Genomic DNA, 21,793 nt, shown 5'->3' on the forward strand with positions numbered 1-21,793 from the left:
TTCATTCGAGATGTTTCGCGTCGTTGGAATAGATTTAGAAGCGGATCAGTGAAATAGATCCCTAACCTAAAAGAAGAAGCTATCACTTCTTGGTATTTGGGTGTATAGAGATACGGTATTATGGTTTGTGGTCGTAGAGTAGATTATGGCGAGATTATGGGTAGAAGGAGGGTCGTGGAGATCGATGGAAAATTTTCTATCTCGGTTTGTCATGGATTTTATCGATTTTTTATAGAGCAGAGATTTTTTTTGGTTTTGGTAAAATAGATTACGACGAAAATATTAAACGTGATGAGTAGAAGGAAAATTTTGAGAATGAGAATTTTTGTCGTGGCATTTGATTTTTTATTTTTTTATAAGAAGTTTTATAGTTTTGTTAGAATGTTATTGTGAAATAGTAACGAGAAACGTGGATCATTTCGAACAAGAATTTTTGATACAATATTTATCGATCTTTCGTTTTATAGAGTGTAATTATAAAGTTTTTTACGAGGAAGGTATCGAATGTGATGGATAGATGGAAAATTTTCTATTTTGATTCTTTATTCGTTAAACTTTTGTTTTATTGGAAATAATTATGATTGAGTTGAATGATGAATAGAGAATTGTATGGATTGATGGAAAATTTCGAATGGAAATTTTCTCCCAGATTAATATTTTTGATCTGTTTGGTATATTAAAGTATGGAAGAATAGACTCTGACGTAGTCAGTGGAAAATGAGTAAAGCAAGGGGAGTTAATGAGCCAAGTTATTGAGACGAACCAAGTGAACTGCGATGAACGTTCTACATTTGACTTATGAGTTTTAATTTTTTAATTTGAATTTTCTATTAGTTTTTTTTAAAGATTAATCTGCAATGGTTTAATCCTCCAAGATTTAAGCAGAAAAAGAGAAATAATTGAAAAGATTTTATAATTGAAATAAATATTTGGAATTGTATTATCTAAGTACTATTGAAAGACATTAGTTTAATGATTCCAAAAAAAAATGTACATCATTATAAGATTAATTTATATAATTTTCATTTGAATCAGAAAATTTTATTTCAAGTTATATCTATAATTATAATTAATCTTTAAAAATCATTATTAAATTCTGTAATTTATCATTAACTTATTTTTTAATAAATAATGTATATATATTAATAAATATATATGAAGCAAAAAATAATAATTTGTTTTGTTCTCATAAATTATACTAACCCTCTCAACGATTATATATTCAAGATTATTGTATGAATATTAAATTCAAATCTTTCGAATCAATAAATTATTTGCTAAGAATGTGAAATAAATATACATAAATTTAGAATCACTGTAATATAATTAATAAAGTTGTAAATATTGTAAAACATAAAAACGTCATGTATAAAATAAATGGACTGGATTTTCAAAATTACTTACCATTGGTAGAATTATAAAGAATTAAATGAAATATTTTTTTTTTTTGAAAAATGATTAAAACAAAGAGAATAAAATATATTTTTGTTTTTACAACGATAACGTAATATTATTATAATGTTAGAGTGTAATATTAATGATATGCAAATAACAAAGTAATGAATATTGATGAACAATGAAACAATGATTCAACAAAGGAGAATAAAATATAATATAATTTGTATGAATCATATTTAAAAATTTAAAAGAATTTCAGGATATAAAAGGAAGGATATTCAAAAGAAATTAAAAATTCTTCATACATAGGTTTCATATTAAAAATAGAAACTCTGATATTTCTTAATCTTTTTTATTTGCAAATCATGTATATTCACTTAATTATTTATTTATTTCAGGTCGCAGTTATATTCTAAACTACAAGTAATGTTTATTATCTACTATTTAATATCTATTAATATTAAATAATAATTTTTTTAATATAATATTTTCTGTCGAACTTTTATAACAATTTATTACAGCTGTAATAAATCATGTTTTTTATTTAACGCATAATCAAAAAATTCTATGATTTCGTTCTCTGAAAATTAATATAATATTACATATATCAAATTAATAATGTAAATCTATTCGCAATCAAATTTTTCAAAGATTTATCGAAATGTCAAATATTTAAAAAAAAATAAGCACTGATTGTAAAAAGATTATTTATACACTATTATAAATGATTATTATAAATGATTATTTTAAATTATTATTAGATAATTATTAATTAATATATTTTTTCCAAGAATTTTAAAAATTACATTACATTTTAAAGATTTTAGAAATATTCGAATATGAGCGAATCAACAATAATAAGATAAATGTTGTTTTGTTTTAAATATTGCGTAAAAACAATAAGAATATTATTATTAACATATTATTAACATATTATTAACATATATTTTATGTTTGGTAAAAATTTAAGCTACTAGATTATTATTATAATACTTAATAAACTATGTACATTATGATCAATAATATATATATATAATATATTATCAATAATATATTTACATGTAATCATATACAAAGTATATTCAGTAATCTTGATATTGCCATCATAAAATACTTTTGAAGTTATGGAAGTCAAAGGAAAATTTATAGTATTTATGAAGTTTTCTATTACATCATAAAGAAAACGGTAGATCATCTTTAATGCAATGAAAACACTTCGTTTTGAAAAATACGCTTGAATATAAAATTCTTTATTGTAAAATTATTCTAATACTATCTTAAGATTGTCTGAGATATTAGAAAATTAATTTTTGTGATAAAAAACAAAATCGTGAAAAATGATTTTTTTTATTAGTTTATAGTATATATAATATATATAATTTTCAATGAAATTTAATTCTAAACTTATTTAATTTCAACAAATTTTTTTTTGTGTGTAATAATCTTGAAAATATTTATTATTGTATCTTCCGTCATCAGTCATCACGTAATTGTTAAATATACATACATGTATATCTATGTTTGACAAACATAACCTCTTAATAACAAAAAATACGATGTGAAACTAATAATAGGATAAAATTTATATATAATAAAGTTACTACAGCAGTTATTATATATTTTACGTAATCGAAGTATCTAGAAGCCAGAAGCGTAAGTACACGTACATAGAAACAGGCTTAAGGGATGCCAAAAAAAAGGGCAACCCACGCGGAGAACGTTGTCTTAACTCGTTCCTAATTCTAACGTTTCCTTTACCACCAACGCGAATCCGTTCCAACGATCTCCGTATGCAACTTTCAAGATATCTTTATCCGCCAAGTTTTTCTCTCAAGTCAAGAATTATTTTAATTGGATAATTTTTTTTCTCTTAGTCCTCGATTTCCTTTTTGGATTATGCTCTATCGCGTTTAATGGTTATGTTTTTTTTAAGTTTGGAATGAATTTCAATAATTATATTTTATTTTATATTAGATATGTTATAAGATATAAGAAGACTGTAGATGATAATTTTCTAGTCCTATAGCTAGAAATATTTTTGCATTGCATATGTATCATTTATATGCAAATTTAAATTTTTTATTATTTTAAAAATATTTTAAAAATTGAGATATTAAATTTGATATACATTATGGAGGTATTTGAATAAAATTAAAAATTTAAAAAAATAAAATTCAACTTAGATTGGCATTAGAATACTCAGCAAGAATTTGTTGTCATTTATTTCATATTTATTCATTTAAATTAATTTTTAATTTCTATAAAAGCACCGAAAGCACGAATTTCATAAAAAAGCATAATAGTAAATCATGGATATAAAAACTATTCTTTGTTCATAACAAACAAATGAAATTAAATAACAAAGGACAATTAACGACTTTTTTTATGATAAAAAATGCATATATAATTTTTTCAAAGAAACATAAAAAATATAATTCATTAAAATATTTTTGTTTTTAACGAACTGCATTAAAATCAATATTTATCCAATATTTATTCCAAATAAGATTTTTTTCAATTGCAAAAAAGTCTAAGAATTTATTATACACGCTATAAGCTAATAATTTTCATTTTATTGCAAACTTTTTTGTCACTTTTATGTTATATAAAGAAGTTATATATTGTGATACACTACAATTTTATTATTATTAATTTAAATAAAATTCATATTTTCGTACTAAAAAATAATGTTATATGTATATACAATGTATTTATATTATAAAAGTATTATTAATTTAACCACTGATTATAAATTAATTTATTTATATTATTAGTAAGAAAGAATCTATAACAAGGATTTTATTATTTTACAAAATGAATAAAAATATGACTATAAAATGAAATATTTAATATATTTAATGTTTCTCCAAAATTCTTTCTAAAAAAACAGCATTATGATAATAACTTAATCTAGCAAACCCACTATATGACGATCATTCTCCGATTCATTATAGAAAAAATAAAAAAAAAAAAAAATTTAAGAAGATATCGAAAGAGGATCGTTGTTATTCTCTAACGTTGTTTTCTTTTTTTATTCCTTTTCCTTCTGTTTCTTCGATCTTCCTTTTTTTCTACGTTTCAACCGTACGATCGCAACGCATCAGTCCAGACTGGTATAGCATATAGAGAGCAAGGGAGAGCTAATTTTAAACCAGCGACAGTAGGCAGAACAGAGACAGGAAAAGTAAAAAAGAACCGAGACTCTCCCGCTATTCGAAACTTGGTCTCTCTAAACTGCACCTGACATTACCATGATTCGGTACACGTAGTATGCAGTTCGACAGAAAAATATTTTCCACGCGCATGCCAGTTTCCGTGACAATCGAATGTATAGAATTTTGAACGATATTTAAATTGGAACGGAGAGTGATCGTCATGTATAAAAAAAGAATTTTTTTCAGTTGAATTCCTAACCTAACTTAACCTAACTTTCTACGATTAGAATTTGCTTGATTATATAAAAGAAAAATATTGTAATTGAAATTATAAACTTTTTAGTTGTAATGATAATTGCATAAACTTCATTATAATATCCAACTTATAATCATTGCAGACTGATAATGAATCGATATCATTATCTATGTCTGACAAGATATCTACACACATATATTTATGTATTGATGACTTTTCCACAATCTTTTATAAATAAAAATTATTATAAAAAAAGATGAAAAAATGTATTCTATATTCTTTATTCAAAACATTTTAAAATTATTATCAACCAATTTTTAAGAATATATTTTTATTCAAAAATATATATATAATATATTTTTCTCGAATTTATTTTAAAAAATGATTGTAATAAAATAAATTAGTTCTTTGTGACAAATTTATAGTTTTATTATAGATAATTTTATAAATAATTAGATTTATTATTAATTTTTTAAATTTTAGATCTAACAAATTTATTTTTTTTATTACATTATATTAAGAACATAACACAATGATAATAATATTATCATAAAAAATCATAAGAGTACATCAACTTTTAGTAAATGAATGATGCATAATAATATTTTAATGTTTCATATCATTTGAATATTAATTTTATTTTTTAATGATTTTCAATATTATAAATTGAAAATATTGATAATGATAAATTGAAAAATTAGGCGATTCAACAATTATCGAATGAATGTTAAAAGTTACTTACAATTATAATAATAATGATTTCTCGACCAGCTGTTATTAGACAAATTATCGGTTTTATATGACAATGAATGCGATCGTTTACTAAAACTACATTCATCGTGAATATAATACGCGATGACTGAGAGGTTTCCAATTGAAATCGCCGTTTTCATTCTACTTCCTCTTGCGTCAAACGGAACTAAGAATTGCGATATGTTCTGTTTTATTTCTTGCATGATCGTTAAACATTAAAGAATTATTAGTCGAATTGTGATCACTCAACATAATATAATGAAAATAGATGAATTTAGATTAAACTTTAAGATTAAATACGATAAACATTTGATTAATTGCGAATAAAATAAATATATTAAATTTGTATCTTATTTACATTCATTTTAATTAAAACAATAATTTTCAATTAAAAATATTTATAATAAAAAAAATGTATAAATTTAATTTTTTTTATAAGTTAAAATAATGATCCGATTTTTCTAATATGGCGTCGCCATGTTAAGGTTTCAAAGATTCGTTCGCTCGACTTAATTCTAAACTATAGTAAGAATACTAATATTGCATTACGAGAGACAATTCCGTTTTCTGAAACATTATTGAATAATATAAAGCTGCTGTTGTATAAAATCCCCTCAATAATTATCCAATCATGTATTCCCCACATTATCGCGAAAACACAAACGAGAAAGTATCGCATATTAAAAATAGACTTAACCTTGTGCATATATCGACGAAGGTCCTCATCACGAAATGTCAATTTAATAAAAAAAAAAAGACTAATCTATTCTCGCGAGAAGTATTACTTTCATTTTCAATTATAATATTAACTTATTATAATATTGAATATATGAAATTTTAACAAATATAATAATGTAAAAAATAAATATTTATTGTACTTTATATCAAAAATTAAAATTATTATTAAATGTTTATAATTTATCGTTTTTATAATTGAATATTTTATAATTAAAATTCTTTAAGAAATTTCATTTTTTTTATAAAATAAAATTTTTATAAAAGATTATAAATATTTTAGAAAAAAATTAAAAAAGAAAATACATTTCTTTGAAATATATACTGATAAATATCACGTTCGAAAATAAGAAGAAAGTTATCAAGTGGTGGCCCAGTATCAAATTTCCGTCGTAACTTGAAGGAATACGAGACATATATAATGTAATATACATATATACTATATAAAGGCTATAATGTAATAAAACAATATCAATGAATAATTAAAACAATCATGTTTAAATAAAGGAATATTAACAAAAAATAAAGAAACATAAAAATCTAAAATTTTATAACAAATACAAAGTCAATATCTCTATTGTTTGCAAAATTAATTAAAACAAAAATTTATATTTATATTACAATTTCTCTTTTTCATTTTCTAGCGATATAGTAATCGATATTTACAATTTTTTTTTATTTGTAAATGAAATATATTAACTTGAAATTGTCATTCCTTTTTAAATTCTAAAACAGAATGCAATGAATAGTCCTAAGAATTCTTTCTATTTTTCTATTTTTCTATTTTTCAATTTTTCAATTTTATTTTCAATTTTATCGAAAATGTATATTTCTATATAATACTTTTTGTTGCAAATACCCTTGAGAATTGAATGACCGGATATTCAGATAATAACCGATTGAACGTTCAATATTCAAGCATAGGGGAAATATAATTATTTGATCATAGGATATAGTACAGTGTCAGCAACCAGTAAAGCGTAGTTAACCGATTAATATGGTTTTATAATATTATATATTTCTATTAGTTACATTATCCCAAAGTATTTAATAATGTGCTTAAAGTTTTACATAATATTTAATTCAAATTGAATCGATTCAATAAATAGAATATCTATGTATGATAATATAAATAAATTTTTATTTTCTTTATTTTTTTTTCTTAAACATTATTAAAATAAATTTGTAGAAAAAATTATTCAAATAAATCATTATTTGATTGAATATTTATTAATTATCGAATAAAATTTATTTTCTATTATTATTAATTTTATTAATTTGAATTTTATCCAGCACAAGTTTCTAAATTTGTTGTTAAAATAATTCCAGTATCTTTTACAGTTTTCGTATTTAAGTCAAAGATCGCATATCAGATTTCAACCCACGATATACACATAATCCTATCTTCCTATTTATTATTAGTGCGTTGAAGATCGCGACCACGAAGAACGCAACGCGTCGTATGCTAGTGTAATTTACTTAAGTTTGAAGTAAGCCGATACACCAGGTTAGATCCAATTACCAGCTTGCAGACGAGAGACCTCGCTAATGTCGTGACACGGTAAACCGACCGCTAGACGTTCTATCTTTTCGGGCTTTCGAAACTGCAAATACGGTCAGTAGCACGCGATTCAAAAAATATTCAGCTTCAAATATTAATCATATAAATGAAAAACGCCATTGGAGACAAGATTTCAATTTTTTATTCTTTAATTTTGATCTTGCGTTTTATTTTTCATAATGGGTAATTAAAATTGCATGAAGCAATTTTTTAAACGTTATTTTTAACAAATTAATATTAATAAATACTTCTTTCGTAAACAATTTACGAAATAATTAATTATATTTTGTCATAGAACGAAGGTTTACTTGATGATCGTTTCAATATAAAATATAATTGCAATATAAAAATATATTGCATGTTGAAATAAAAATTTTTTGCTATTTATAACAAAAAATAGATCGGCTTTGTTAAGTTTTTTTTAAATTTATATTTTATATAAACAAAGAGATTAAAAGATAAAATCATTAAGTATTTAAAAAAAAAAATTATAAGAATTTATCTTTTTCGATAAATTCTTGAAAAAAAAAATGATGAAGATATAATTTATTATATCTTGATTGATTTTTTGCCGTGAGTCATATAATTCATATAATAGTAATCTTTTAATATTTTTAACATTATGACGTTATATTTATGACGTTTGAAACTATGATATAGATATATATAGTTTTTTCAAAAGTCAAACACAAATTTAATTCATATGGAAACAAATTAATCATTTTATAATAATTATAATACAAAAGTACTGTTTCATGTAATAAGATTATTATGAAATTAACAAAACAAACTATAAACAAAACTCTATCAATCATTGTTAGAAATAAATTTTAAAAAAATTTAATATACATTTTTTATTTAGTTATTTACTTTATACATTTTTTATTATTTTATTTTATATTTTATAGTTATATTTTATATTTGATAATATAGAACCCGTATTCAAATGCTAATTGCATGAAGCATTTATTGTAATGCTAAAAGATAGGTGTAGATATTATTGGAACGAATACGGGTGAAATGATAAAAAAATCAAACAATACACTTTGTATTGCAAATCCACCATCATATTTTCAACATATTATTTTTATATATTTAAGTTATGCATGTTTTGATATAGGATATGTATAAAACAGTATAAAACAGAATGTATAGAAAATATATAAAACAGATAAAACATTTATATTTTGAGTTATTTCAAATTCAAGTAAATTTAATAAGTAATTTCTTTGGATTTGGATTTTTTTTAGATTTAATATAAAAAGTATTTTTTAATGAAAAGCTATAATAGAAATAATAATAACAATCTTTTTGCAAAATATTTATTATGAAAATCAATTAATTATGAAAATCAATTTATGCATTTTATGATTTTACTCTTTAATAATTCTCTCTAAATTTTATCATATAAATTAATTAAATATAAATTATAAATTTGTATTAAAAATCAATAATAAAATTTATTATAAAATTATAAATCTGTAAAAAATGTAATTATTTGGTTATAACGAAAATTAGTTAATTTAATAATACTAAAATTAAGAGATTAATTTAAGAAATTTAATACTCTAAAATGCTTTGTTTATAATTAAGCTGTTACGATACATCTGAAATATCTACTGTTTAAAAGTGTTTCTACGCATAATGTATATCGCAATAATGTGTAATATTCTATCATTCTTAGCTAAAACTAATAAGGTTATATACACAGATCAAACAAACGAGCTGTCAATTTTTCAACTTCATATCGTTGTTATATGAATACATTTGAAGGAGCTTGGGACATTAAAATAAATCAAAACATAACATCAAATACGAACGACAAAATATACGCTAAAATTATATTTGAATCTGCAACTCTTTTTTTATATATGATAAATTATCTAATAAAATTTATTCAATTTAAATTTAATCATAAATTAAGAAATAAAAAACTTTTGAATTGCACCATTTTGCTAACGTCACACTGTGTCCATGAACCGTAAATACTGCGTTTTATTTACACGTTTGAGGTGAAGAAATATCGTCAATAAAAGAACAAAACTTTTTTAATCATTTTTGAAACCCATGATCACTACTGCACAAATACTTAATCTTTGAAGATCAATCAAATTATAAATCAAATTATAAATCAAATAGATTGCGAATTATATAATGAGAGAAAACAAAATTATGAATTTGTCTTCCACTAAAATTCTGAACAAAAAGACTCTCGTAGCAAGTCTTGGCTAGGCATCAACATGAAACCGTTTGAATCGTTTCTGAGAAATTCAGCCAAGCCCGTGGCGAAGCTTGGCCCTCTCGTGAGACAAATAAGAAAACATTACGACGGTTTGTGAACAAGTTAACATCGCGAACAACGTTTCGAAAATCGGCTAAGGAATCCAAAGAATGACACGAAATCGACCGGCGAACATTCAACGCCGGCCGGCGTCCGTTCCAAATTTAAATTCGTCGTAGACCGTTCATGGTGGACGTGATTAACGTACCTTAGAGAACGCTCTCTCGCTGGCACCGTCTGCTTCTGAATACTACACGAAATTCTACAAAGATTTTCTATCGATACACGTCCCAATAGAAATAATCGACGAACTTATTATCGAAATTCACAATACACAAATCCGACTGGTTTCACACCACGAAAACACTTCGAGCAAGACCAAAGAAGACGCACATTCGCAATCCTCCGGGGCTCGAGTCCAACTGCCGGAACCCCCTTCCAGTCGACCCACGCGGCATGCCGCACTATTGGCCAACGACTGCTCACTCGTGCGCCAATCGAAATGCATTGCGACTCTCGAGTCCAATCGTACATATTGACGATGATTCGAGATATTTCTGCTGCGTGGCGGTAAATTTGATAGTATAAATTTTGCACACGTGTAATCACACAATTATCAACAATAATATAAGAGATTTTTAATACTTTTAAATGAAAATATATAATAATTGATAAGAAAAATTATATTTTATAATAAATATCTTAGCAAAAAATTGATTTTATTAAATAATAATTTCATTAAAAATATTATAAAAATAATGATGTAAAAATATTTATTTTAAAATATTATATGAATATTACAGAAATAAAAATAATAACAAAAAATTATATTTTCGATTTATAATTTATAAATCTTCGAAAAGAAAAAAAAATAGAATTTAATATTATAAATTTTTATATTTCAAATAAATTTTTTAATTTTTTTTTAAATTTCTATAAAAAATAATTTTATCATATTGAGAGATTTATTACATTTCATTATATCGAAAAATTATCAAAAAATTATTAATTTTTTTTAAATAGAATTTAATAGAAAAACCGATATATATCACTAGCACTAAATTTTTTTAGTTCTAAAAATTTAACTATTTTTCTTTCAACTATCATATTTTGAAATGTAACATTTATTAATTAAATATTAGAAAAATTCACAGAAAATATAATAGGAATAAAACGACCTTGCGACTGCATGCCCAGATAAATTTAGATAGATGGAAAAAGAGGGGCGTGGTACAGTGAATAACTGCGCGCATACATGAACGGCATACGTGGCTTCTTTGGCACGTAAGTGTCATGACGGTTCTCCTTTTTTAATATCATGCTGTGCTTCGAAGAAAACCGTCGGTAACACTTTCCTGTTGCACAGTGACAAAAATATTCAACGTTTCATTCTCTTAAAATATTATCTTTTGCAAGAATCTACTACAAAATTCAAAACGATCACTTTAAATTATATATTATTTCTATTATATATTATTTATTGAAAAGAAAACAAAAAATAATGAAACTTATGCTTTCAAAATTGAATTTTTTTCATTTTATTATTAATCTTTTTTTATTATTATTTAAGAAACTTGGAAATTGTTCTTTATATTTATATATCAAATAAAATATATATAATAAATATTCATCCATATGTTATTTATTTATTTCATATATATATTTATACTAATTAATTATTATTAATATAATTTAGATTATTTCAACATAAGATCTAAAACAATAAGTTAATCTAATTAAAAAAAGAAGTATCATAAATTTACAAATGAATAAAATTTAAAAGAAATAAATTTCTTATATAATTTATAACTATATAATTATTTAATAATTAAAAAGATAATAATTGACAACATTAAATTCTACATATTAAATAACTACATATTAATTTTGACTATCATAATCGCATGTAAATAAAAAAGACTTTCTTTTTTCGAACAACCTAATAAATTGTTTTTATCTTGAAATTGCAAAGATTTCAAAATTTAAACATATACGGAATATATGTATATGTTTGACGAAATAGTAACTAAAATTTCGATAGGAAATAGATGTAGGTACAAGAGAAAGGAAGGGATAGAGGAAGATTCAGACCTCGGAAGAAGATTAGAAGTTTTGTGAGGAGGATGACAATCAGTGCAGGAAGTGCAGTGACTGGCACAAGGTGGTGAAAGCCGAAGTGCAGCGGAAAGTGGGCCGGGATCGTGGCCGATGGAGAGAACAGCAAAGAACGTCCCACGTTTGACATTCATATTTATGAGATAAGCACGATATCGGACAATTTATCCAAATCCAGTGAGACCAAATTTGACGGTGAGAAAATTACAATATAGAATTTTATTGCGGAAAGTTTAAGAAAGTTCACGATTATTTATTTTTTTTTCGGGTAATCCATCAATATGAAAAATACTTTCACGTAAGATTGATCGTTGCAGTGTGAATATTTGCGTGTATAATTTATATCGCGTATCGCGTAAGTAAAATTTCTTTATAAAGAAAAAATAGTTCCAGGTATAAAAATTTACTATATACCATAAATGATAATTAATTTATTTTAAAATATAATTATACTTATGCACTTTGAAAATATAAAAAAAAAGTAAAAGTAAATTACCATTGAAATAAGTAATAAAAAGTTAATTATTAACTATAAGAAAGTATTAATATTTCATCTTAATACTTTATGTTATATTATTGAGGTTATGTTTATTAATATCTCTTATTAATAGATATTTTAATATAGACAAGCGACAGTTCTCATTGAATTTCGATATAAAATTGTATAATTTAGATTTAAATCATTGTATAATATTGTTTTTTAATAAAAACAAATTTTTGTATTCAATTTTAAATAAGGAAATTTAAAAGTTAGGAAAAGTAAAAAGTAAGAAATGAATATTTTTTAAAATATTTCAATTCAGCAATAATTATCATTATTTTTATGATTGAGAATTTTTCAAAATTCGTATTTTATATTAAGAAAAAATTTTTCACTTTGAATAAATTTCTAATTTAACAAATATAAAAACATTTATTTATTTTAAATCATTCCTAAATTATTTTGTGCTGATTTAGAGAATAATATGAAATATTTAATTTATAAAGATTTTATACACTTGTGAACTTTCAAAATATAAATTAGAAAAAGAATTTCTCATTATTTATATCAGACTGAATTTAACAAATTGTAATTTGATAAATATCTTATTAAAAAATATTTTATATATTGATTAGTTAAGATCTCTAAATTCTTCTACTGGTGCGTAAGATATAATGCAAGTTTCACGTAACGATGGTCAAAAATATCCGATGGCATCGACCTTCTTTCTAACCGGTTTCTCCGAATTAACCGAAATCCAACCTTTCGACGCGAATGGAAAGAGATGTTGCAGTGTTATCGAAAAACTAAACAGATGTTTTTCTCGTAAAATTTTGAATAAATATTGTTTCCTTTCCTGTTTTCGATAAGAAATTAAAGAATTATTAAAAAAAAAAAAAGAATTAAGATTACAAAAATTTGCAATAAAATTAATAATAAAATTAATAAAAAAATTTCAATAATTAAATTTCGTAATTATAAATAATAGAACTATTAATTCAAGTTAATTTTCTTTTCAATAGATATACGACTAATAATATAATTTTAATTGATGAATGATCTTAAGTTTTCTATTTGAAAAAAAAAAACTATTTTTAAAATATTTATTATTACCATTTTTATGCATTAAAAGCAAATAAATTTTTGTTTATAATTCTTTTTTTACATATCTACAAATAGATAAATAAAATACATAAAAAAAGTTTATATATTTTTTTTCTTAAAAAGAATTAAAATAAAATAAAATAATATAATAATCATGTTTTAATAAAGACTAGATTATTTGTTAAAAAATATGAATATAAATTAATAAAAAAAAACTGTAAAATTAAAATCTATCCACATCAATAGATATGAATATAAAAATTATAAGAAAAATAATTCTACATTTTACTTTTGAAATTTTTTCACAGATCTTTCATAAACTATATAAGAAAAATCAACTTGAATTAATATGTCCTTCGCATAAGATGCTTCATTGTATAGCACTTATATTTTACAATCTACTTCTACTTGTTTCAATTTAAAACGAATCTAATCGTGATTGTAAACTTCTTTTTGTTGCGTTATCTCTTACTAATCAAACACGTAAAACGAATATTTTTCTTTTTAAAAATGCGAATACATATCCATTTCTCGCATTCTTTCCTATAAATTATAAAAATATTTTTCACGAGGAATTTATCTCTATTCTAATTATAGTAATTTATTACATAATATTCTGCATAATTTAATTATTTTTCATTGAATCTTCAAAAAATATTTATGTATATGTCTAGAAATAAATATTAAGTTATTCCCTAAATAATATCTTTTAGAAATATTCAGTTTTAGATATATTAAATTAATATTAATTTAAAATAATTAATATTAAAATATATTGATAACAAATTAATATTTATTCATGATTACTCAATTTCTTTCAATTTTTGAGCAAAATAATATTATTTCTGTTATCTTTCTATTATAAAATTTATGCATAAAATTTGGAAAAAGAAAATGATTTGATCAAATCTATTCTAATATTAGGTTATCTTATATGTAATATTATTTTAATTTTCTCATTGTAATTATTTGTATACTACAATTAATTGTGCAATAATTATGATTGTTTCTCAACAAAGTTAATAATTAATATATCTGAAAATAAAAGACAAAGACAGTATTTTTAAATTGAGCTATCAATTTTACTTTTACATTGAAACTAGATTTCCAAAACATTAGTAACTAACCTAAAACGAAAAAAAACTTTAATCGTAAAAAAAATTCATCAAGATCTTATCTTACAAATCAAGAAAATTCACGATTCGCCTCAGAAGCTCGAAAAATCGTACACCGACACGAAACTCAAGAAAATAAACTTTCCAAACATTAACACGCACCTCGCGATCCACGAGGAAATAGGTCGTTCATAGAAACGTGGTTTACTTTGTAGTTCACACTTACTGTTAGCTTGCGGTGATGGCGGTGATTCGTCATAGTCCACAGGACCGGCTTCATCAACGACATCTTGTGGCATATCTGCTTGCTCCTCCACATGCGTTTTCTTTTCGTCCACTATATTTTCCATAAGCTGTTCGCAAATCTCGTTATTTATTTTTTCACAGATTATCTCGTTTTCAGGAATATCGTCTTCAATTGTTTTAGATACCATAACCTCGTCATCAGGAACATCATCGTTATCTTGATGCAATTCATCATCATTATCATCGTCATCGTTTTCGTCCACTTCGTCATCATCGTCATCGTCATCGTCATCATTGTCTTCGTGTAAATTATTATCAGTGATTTGTTCATGCGTTATTATATTTGTATTGGCATTTAGGTTAGCATTGATAGATTCGTCGATGTCCCTATTGTCGAGAATATTTGAGTCATTATCGGTTTGGCCATCTTCATGGCAAATATCGTCATCTTTGTAAAATTCGTATGAAAGATTTTTCACGGGCATGGTCACATCATCGATCGCGTCTACATTGGTCTCGGGCCCCAAATCGGAATAATCATAATCAGCGTCGCCATTTTCGTGTTTTCCATTACTAGCCGCTAGTATACCGTCATCGTCGTCACGTGGCTCTTGAGAAATCATAGATTGTTTGAGGATGTTCGAATTGATCGCATTATGGGCATCATCGATATCCATAAAGAGCGGTTTGTCCTTTGAATTCATTTTTTCGAGTATATTTTCATTCACTTGTAAACGAAAGTACGGATGGGCGTTTAAAGGTCTGGCTGCGATCGCGTTGGCTGGAGTTAACAGGACCACAACCACGGTGATGTTGTCTTCCGAACCTCCCTGCTTCGCCCAGTGCAGCAGGATTTGGTACGCGCGTTTAAAACCGTCTGAAATATGATAAAAAATATCTTTATTAGCTAAAAAATTTCTTTGTCGATAATAGAATATTATGATATTTTACAACAACTTTATGAGTTATAATTTCTTGTTTTCAAATATTTTAAAATATTTTATATTTTTAGGTTAAGTTTTAGAATTTAATATATTTATAATTATATAATATATAAAAAAATATATATAATTATTGGAAAATTAATGGATATTAATTTTATGCTTTATATTTCAAAAAAATATAAAGTATTAATAATTTTATTAAAAAATATTTTAGTGATTTTTAATCAAAAGTGTATAAAAAATGTGAACATAAGAAATGTAAAAAAAAAAATCATAAAAAATGAAATTTCACTACATCATTAAACATCTTCCTTTTTTGTTATTGTCCAATAATATTCAAGGAAAAAAATAATACAATTACATGATTCATTTACGATTATATTCATTTTGTGGTCTAATTCAGTTTTCTCAAATATATATTTTGTTCCAAGAATTAATTTAATTTTTCTAAATTAATTATTTATTTAAATAATATAGATAAATAATTTTTTTTATTTAAGAATTATTAAATTATTAAGATTAATGACATTTATATTTAGTTTATATATTTTTATTTTAATTTGAATATTTAATTTTTTATTGTTACAAACTAAAAAATAATTATTAATTTCTATAAAAATAAATAATTAACAATATCACAATATTACTACAAATTCAAAATATTATTAATTTTCCAAAATATTATAAAAATATTTTATTATTATCTTTTACTAATTTACTAATTTTATTTAATTTTCTTCTTTTACTTTCAACTTCATTCTGAGTAGTATGGAACACTGCTAATTATAAAACATATCATCATATTCATTTAACATCTCTGATATTAAATAATATTTATCGATTTTTTTCTAGATTTGTAATAATAAAAAAATTATTTATGGCCACATGAATCACTTATAATAACCATGATTCATGTGAACCGGAACGATTTGATGCAAAATTATATAATTACAATTACTATATTGCCGGTCTACCGCGTGCGTGATGTAATAACGCACGTACAACACTGGAAATATAATAAGATGCGCTCGAGAGTAACAATAGATGCTTTTTCTTATAAGATAATTCTCATTTAATAGCTTCTATCATAACAGATGAAGAAGCAGAAAATTTTCTGCAGATGTAATTTTTTTTTTCATTTCTAGATATAAATAAAGATTTGAAGTAATGAAAATATTTTTTTATTATTTTTACACAAATTAAAATGATCAAAAGAAAAGATAAAAAATGAAAGAGAGAGAGAGAGAGAGAGAGTATGTGTTATGAAAAAAAAAAATAGAAATGAATAATGATAAATAGTGGTGAAAAGTGAGAAGAAAATACTTGGCAAAGTCGGCCAAGTTGAAAAAAGAAAAATTTAAAACGATGAGAGAATTATACTTATGTGTGAATTAAATTAGATATTTTTCATGATATAACATTTATATGAATTATTAAATATAAGTATTGAAATGTCAATTTGATAAATGATTATAAAATGGTAATCGATCGATTTTTCACTTTCGATACTTCCGCATTCGCTATATAATATTTATCTTTGAGCATGTTATCTTGTTTATAAAAAATGGAAGATGGTATTAAATGATTTTGATTATATGTTGTAATCTTTTAGATAATAACATGTCTATGTAATAACATTTTGATGAACAAGATGTTGAATAATTTATGATTAATAGTTTTGATTAATAGTTTACATTATATATAAGACATGTTTACATAGTAAATATGTATTCATTACCATGGAAATTAGGTTTTTAAGTTAATTTTGTCGCATTTATTGTCTTAAAATTAGAATTTGAAATAATTAGTAAATTAAAATATTTTGCTAATTAAATATTCAATATTTTATTGCAAATTTTGAGAATTAAAAATCATATATATAATACAATATTTCTTTGCAAGATTAATTTTGCAAGATATAATAGTTTCTCATAGTAATTAAAATTAAAAAATTGATTTATGATTGATATTTACTTTACAGTTTTCAATTGTACATAATACTATATAACTTCATAAATTATTTATACAAAAATAATAAAGAATTTTGTATTAAATTTTTCAATCTAAATATTTTGTAATAATTATCATTTATTTCAAATTTCTTCTAAGAAAATCACTTCTTCCAAAACTCCTTTATATTCACAATATCTACGTAGAATATTCTACGAATTTCTTCACATTCAAACGATTCGTATCGATCATATCGCAAAAATTTCTTTCTTAATAAGAATCGCTCGATTCTTATCCATCCATGATGTGAATTGCATTCATTTCTTCCGGATCCATTAGAATCTAAATTACTTCCGATATTCGACGCGAGGGAAGGAAAAGGATAACCGATCGACGCGGTGGAAAAGTAAAGAGGGAGAATTAAAAGAAAAGAGAGCGAGAGAGAATTAATGATGGGGAAAAGATGAATACTTTTTATCGCGACGAAAAAAAAGCAGAATAATTACCGACGCAAATATAAAGCCCGAAAAATCAGCGAGGTAAAGAGGAACTTACCGGTAGAGGGAAAATAAAAGAAACATGTTAGGGTTAAAAAGAGGGGTGGGAAGGAAACCTACGTAGACGTGGCACATAGGTCGATGCACTTGCATTCAGGGACGCGCATTTAGCAGGATACACTTTTACGATTATACCGTGTGATCCGTTAAAACTGGGTCATTTTGATTACATTATGTCAGGTTTTGTTCATTCATATATGGAGATATGTGCTCTGCTTTTTATAATTAAAATATGCTACGTTTAAATATTTAAATGTATAATAATAAATGTAAATATATTTGATAAAATAATTTATTACTAATAACATTTGCATATATTACTATAACATTTACATATATGTCAAGAAAAATTACATATTTTTCATATTTAGATAAAGAATGACGAAAATGATAAAATTTTATTTTTTTGGAATATATAAAAATATTTAAGTTGAGCATCATGAATTTTATTTGTTTTGATTAAATTTATTTATGTCATGAACTTTCTTTATCGCTTGAATTATCTAATATACGTAATGATTTTAATTTTCGAAGAAATATAATGATAAATATCATGAGACTTTTGAGCGAGGGTGTTAAACGCGAATGAAATTTTCTGCAATGAGAGAATGTGCTAACATCATGGTGAGAAATTACCTCTTCATCGTGCAATGTACTGCACAGACGAGAAGAGTTTAAATTACACGGAAATATTGGATTACATGTGGCATGGTAATGCAACAACGGACAATAGACAGTTGTGTTAATACCGGTCTCCTTTATTCCATATTATTTGTATATACATATATATATATGTATATATATTTTTTGTGATATAAAAAATTATATTTCTCAATATAAAGTCTTACAATCTTAAAGTCTTACAATTAAAAAAGAAAAGAATTTTCTTAAAAAAATTCAATTATTATTATTAATGAAATTTACTAGTTACAATAATTAATAATAAATTCTTTGATATTATGAATAATAATAATAATAATGATTTATTATTGAAACAAGAAAAATTTTAGAAATGAATTTATAATTTTTTACAAGAAAATTTAATAATGTATTAAATCATATTCCAAACAACATTTTTTTCTACTCACTTTTTTTAAATATCTAATTTCTGAAGTATTTCTTTTAAGAGGACACCTTGTATATATACTATATCAGTGTATACTCAGTGTTTCTCAATCCTTTTTAAGACATAATCTCTTTTTACCAGATAATTTGCAAATTTTTATTTTTTCATAATTACATAAAAATATATTTTTGATAGGATAAAGTGCATAAATGATTTTTTTACATTTTTAAAAGTAAATTAAAGTGAAAATCAAAAGATATTAAAAATTTGTACACTGTAGGCCGTGTTTATGCCGTGTCCATGGAAATTCGTGAGTGGAGTTGAACAAACTATTATTGATTGGGCTCCCTAAAAGACGGGTATGATATTTGGTTGCACGAATTCTATAGGATGAAATGGACATTGATTTTTGTTTGCACGAATTACTTTTAATTCATTTCGTATATAAAACAAAAATTTTAAATAATTTAAAATTTGTTTATCGTTATATTAATTGATATATGTATGTAATGATTGAAATTGCATAGATTTTTTTTGCAAACATGATAGAAGACTTGAAAAAAATAAATTGAAGATTAAATAAAAAAAAAATATTTTCCAAAAATTAGATTTTTTAGAGAAAAGAAAAAAAAAAGAATTTTTTTGATTGCTAAAATACATATATTATCTATTATCAATATCTGTATTTTAACAATTTAAAAGTTTCATTATTTAATGAAGAGAAAAGTTTCAACATTTAGTTGAAGAAAAGATGAAAGTCTAAGATATAATTTATTATGGCAATTTGTTTTTAATTGGTTAAAAGTTAACTTTACTTTTGTGAAAGACAATCAGCAAACGAAAGATAGAAGTTTTCGTGACTTTATCTTGTTATTTTTAAATGATGAATATAAACGATGAGTGTAATGTATAAAGCAGTAGTGTAAATGTATAACTCATCATAATAATCTGGCTTTCAAATAATGCAGAGAAACATGCGATACTTAATCAGATCATACTCTCTTTGCTGCAATAATTCTCTAATTGAAAGATTTTTCCTTTTCTACCTTTTGATATTTATCTTTAGTACATTCTACAAGCTAACTTTCAATAATTACAACAAATTATAAGAAATGCAAATTTGTACATTTCTATGATATATATAAAATATATTTCTTCTCTTTATTAATTGATAAATGGAAATATTTCGTTATCGAAAATTACTATCTTTAAAAATTTGTTTTATTTAGATATATAATAATATCACAGATATAAATAATATCAAAGTATATACAAAGAACTGATAATTAGATATGGATATAACAACCAATTATCAAAAACAAAGGAACAGTTAACAAAGGAAAATGCTAGTCAATTGTCAAAGGTCTGATCTTGCTCTAATCAGAGTAAAATCTTTAACAAAGTAAAATCTTAGCCAAAGTTAACGAAGTAAAATCTTATTTTAATGAAACAAAATCAATGAAACAAAATTTCTGAACGAACATCAAAATTTCACAGTTAGTGAAATTTAAGAATTTTTTATTAATTAAACAAAATTCCAATTGAAAAAAATTGAAGAAAGAATTCAACTGATTAAAGCAGCAGTGTAATTTCAATTCAAAATATATAAATTAGAACGTAATCTCAAATCACATGAAAAGAAAAAAAAAAAGAACAACACAATTAAAGAAGATAAATGATCTCTCATCCGTTGCAACATCCAAGTATCGACGATCACAATGATTCATTCGAATCAAATATATAGGAGATAAAAAGAAAGCGGGCCAATTCGATTCGCGATCGCAAACGAAACTTCCTACTGCGAGACTTAACCGCCTTTGAAATGTTACTGTATCTAAGGAATATGAATTATATAGGTGGTACGCGCATAAATCAAGATCCGCTCGCGGAACGATCGTTGAACCAATGCTCATCGGCCCTGATCGCCAGTATCGCCAGCCTTTCTCGCGATTTTTCCATTAAAATTTTACTACACGTCGTATTCTGTTCGACGAAGTGAGGAATTCATTAACAGTGAGGATTCTCATTGAAAAATTTATGCATGAAGGTAAATATTTGTAAATATTTGTAAATATT

The 21,793-nt window shown here is 23.9% G+C and overlaps 1 protein-coding gene across 5 annotated transcripts in view; it reads right to left on the bottom strand.

Moving 5' to 3' along the window:
* LOC102675393 (kinesin-related protein 4-like) overlaps positions 1–21,793 on the bottom strand; it is a 74,374-nt gene that overhangs the window by 6,712 nt on the left and 45,869 nt on the right. For all 5 annotated transcript variants that reach the window (XM_031508095.1, XM_031508094.1, XM_031508093.1 and 2 more), the window contains exon 8: positions 15,181–16,077. In XM_031508095.1, the coding sequence (XP_031363955.1) occupies positions 15,181–16,077 (897 nt within the window). The remainder of the gene's footprint in view (positions 1–15,180; positions 16,078–21,793) is intronic.

This window comes from Apis dorsata, unplaced genomic scaffold, assembly GCF_000469605.1.
Source record: "Apis dorsata unplaced genomic scaffold, Apis dorsata 1.3 scaffold_74, whole genome shotgun sequence".
Taxonomy (NCBI): Eukaryota; Metazoa; Arthropoda; class Insecta; order Hymenoptera; family Apidae; genus Apis; species Apis dorsata.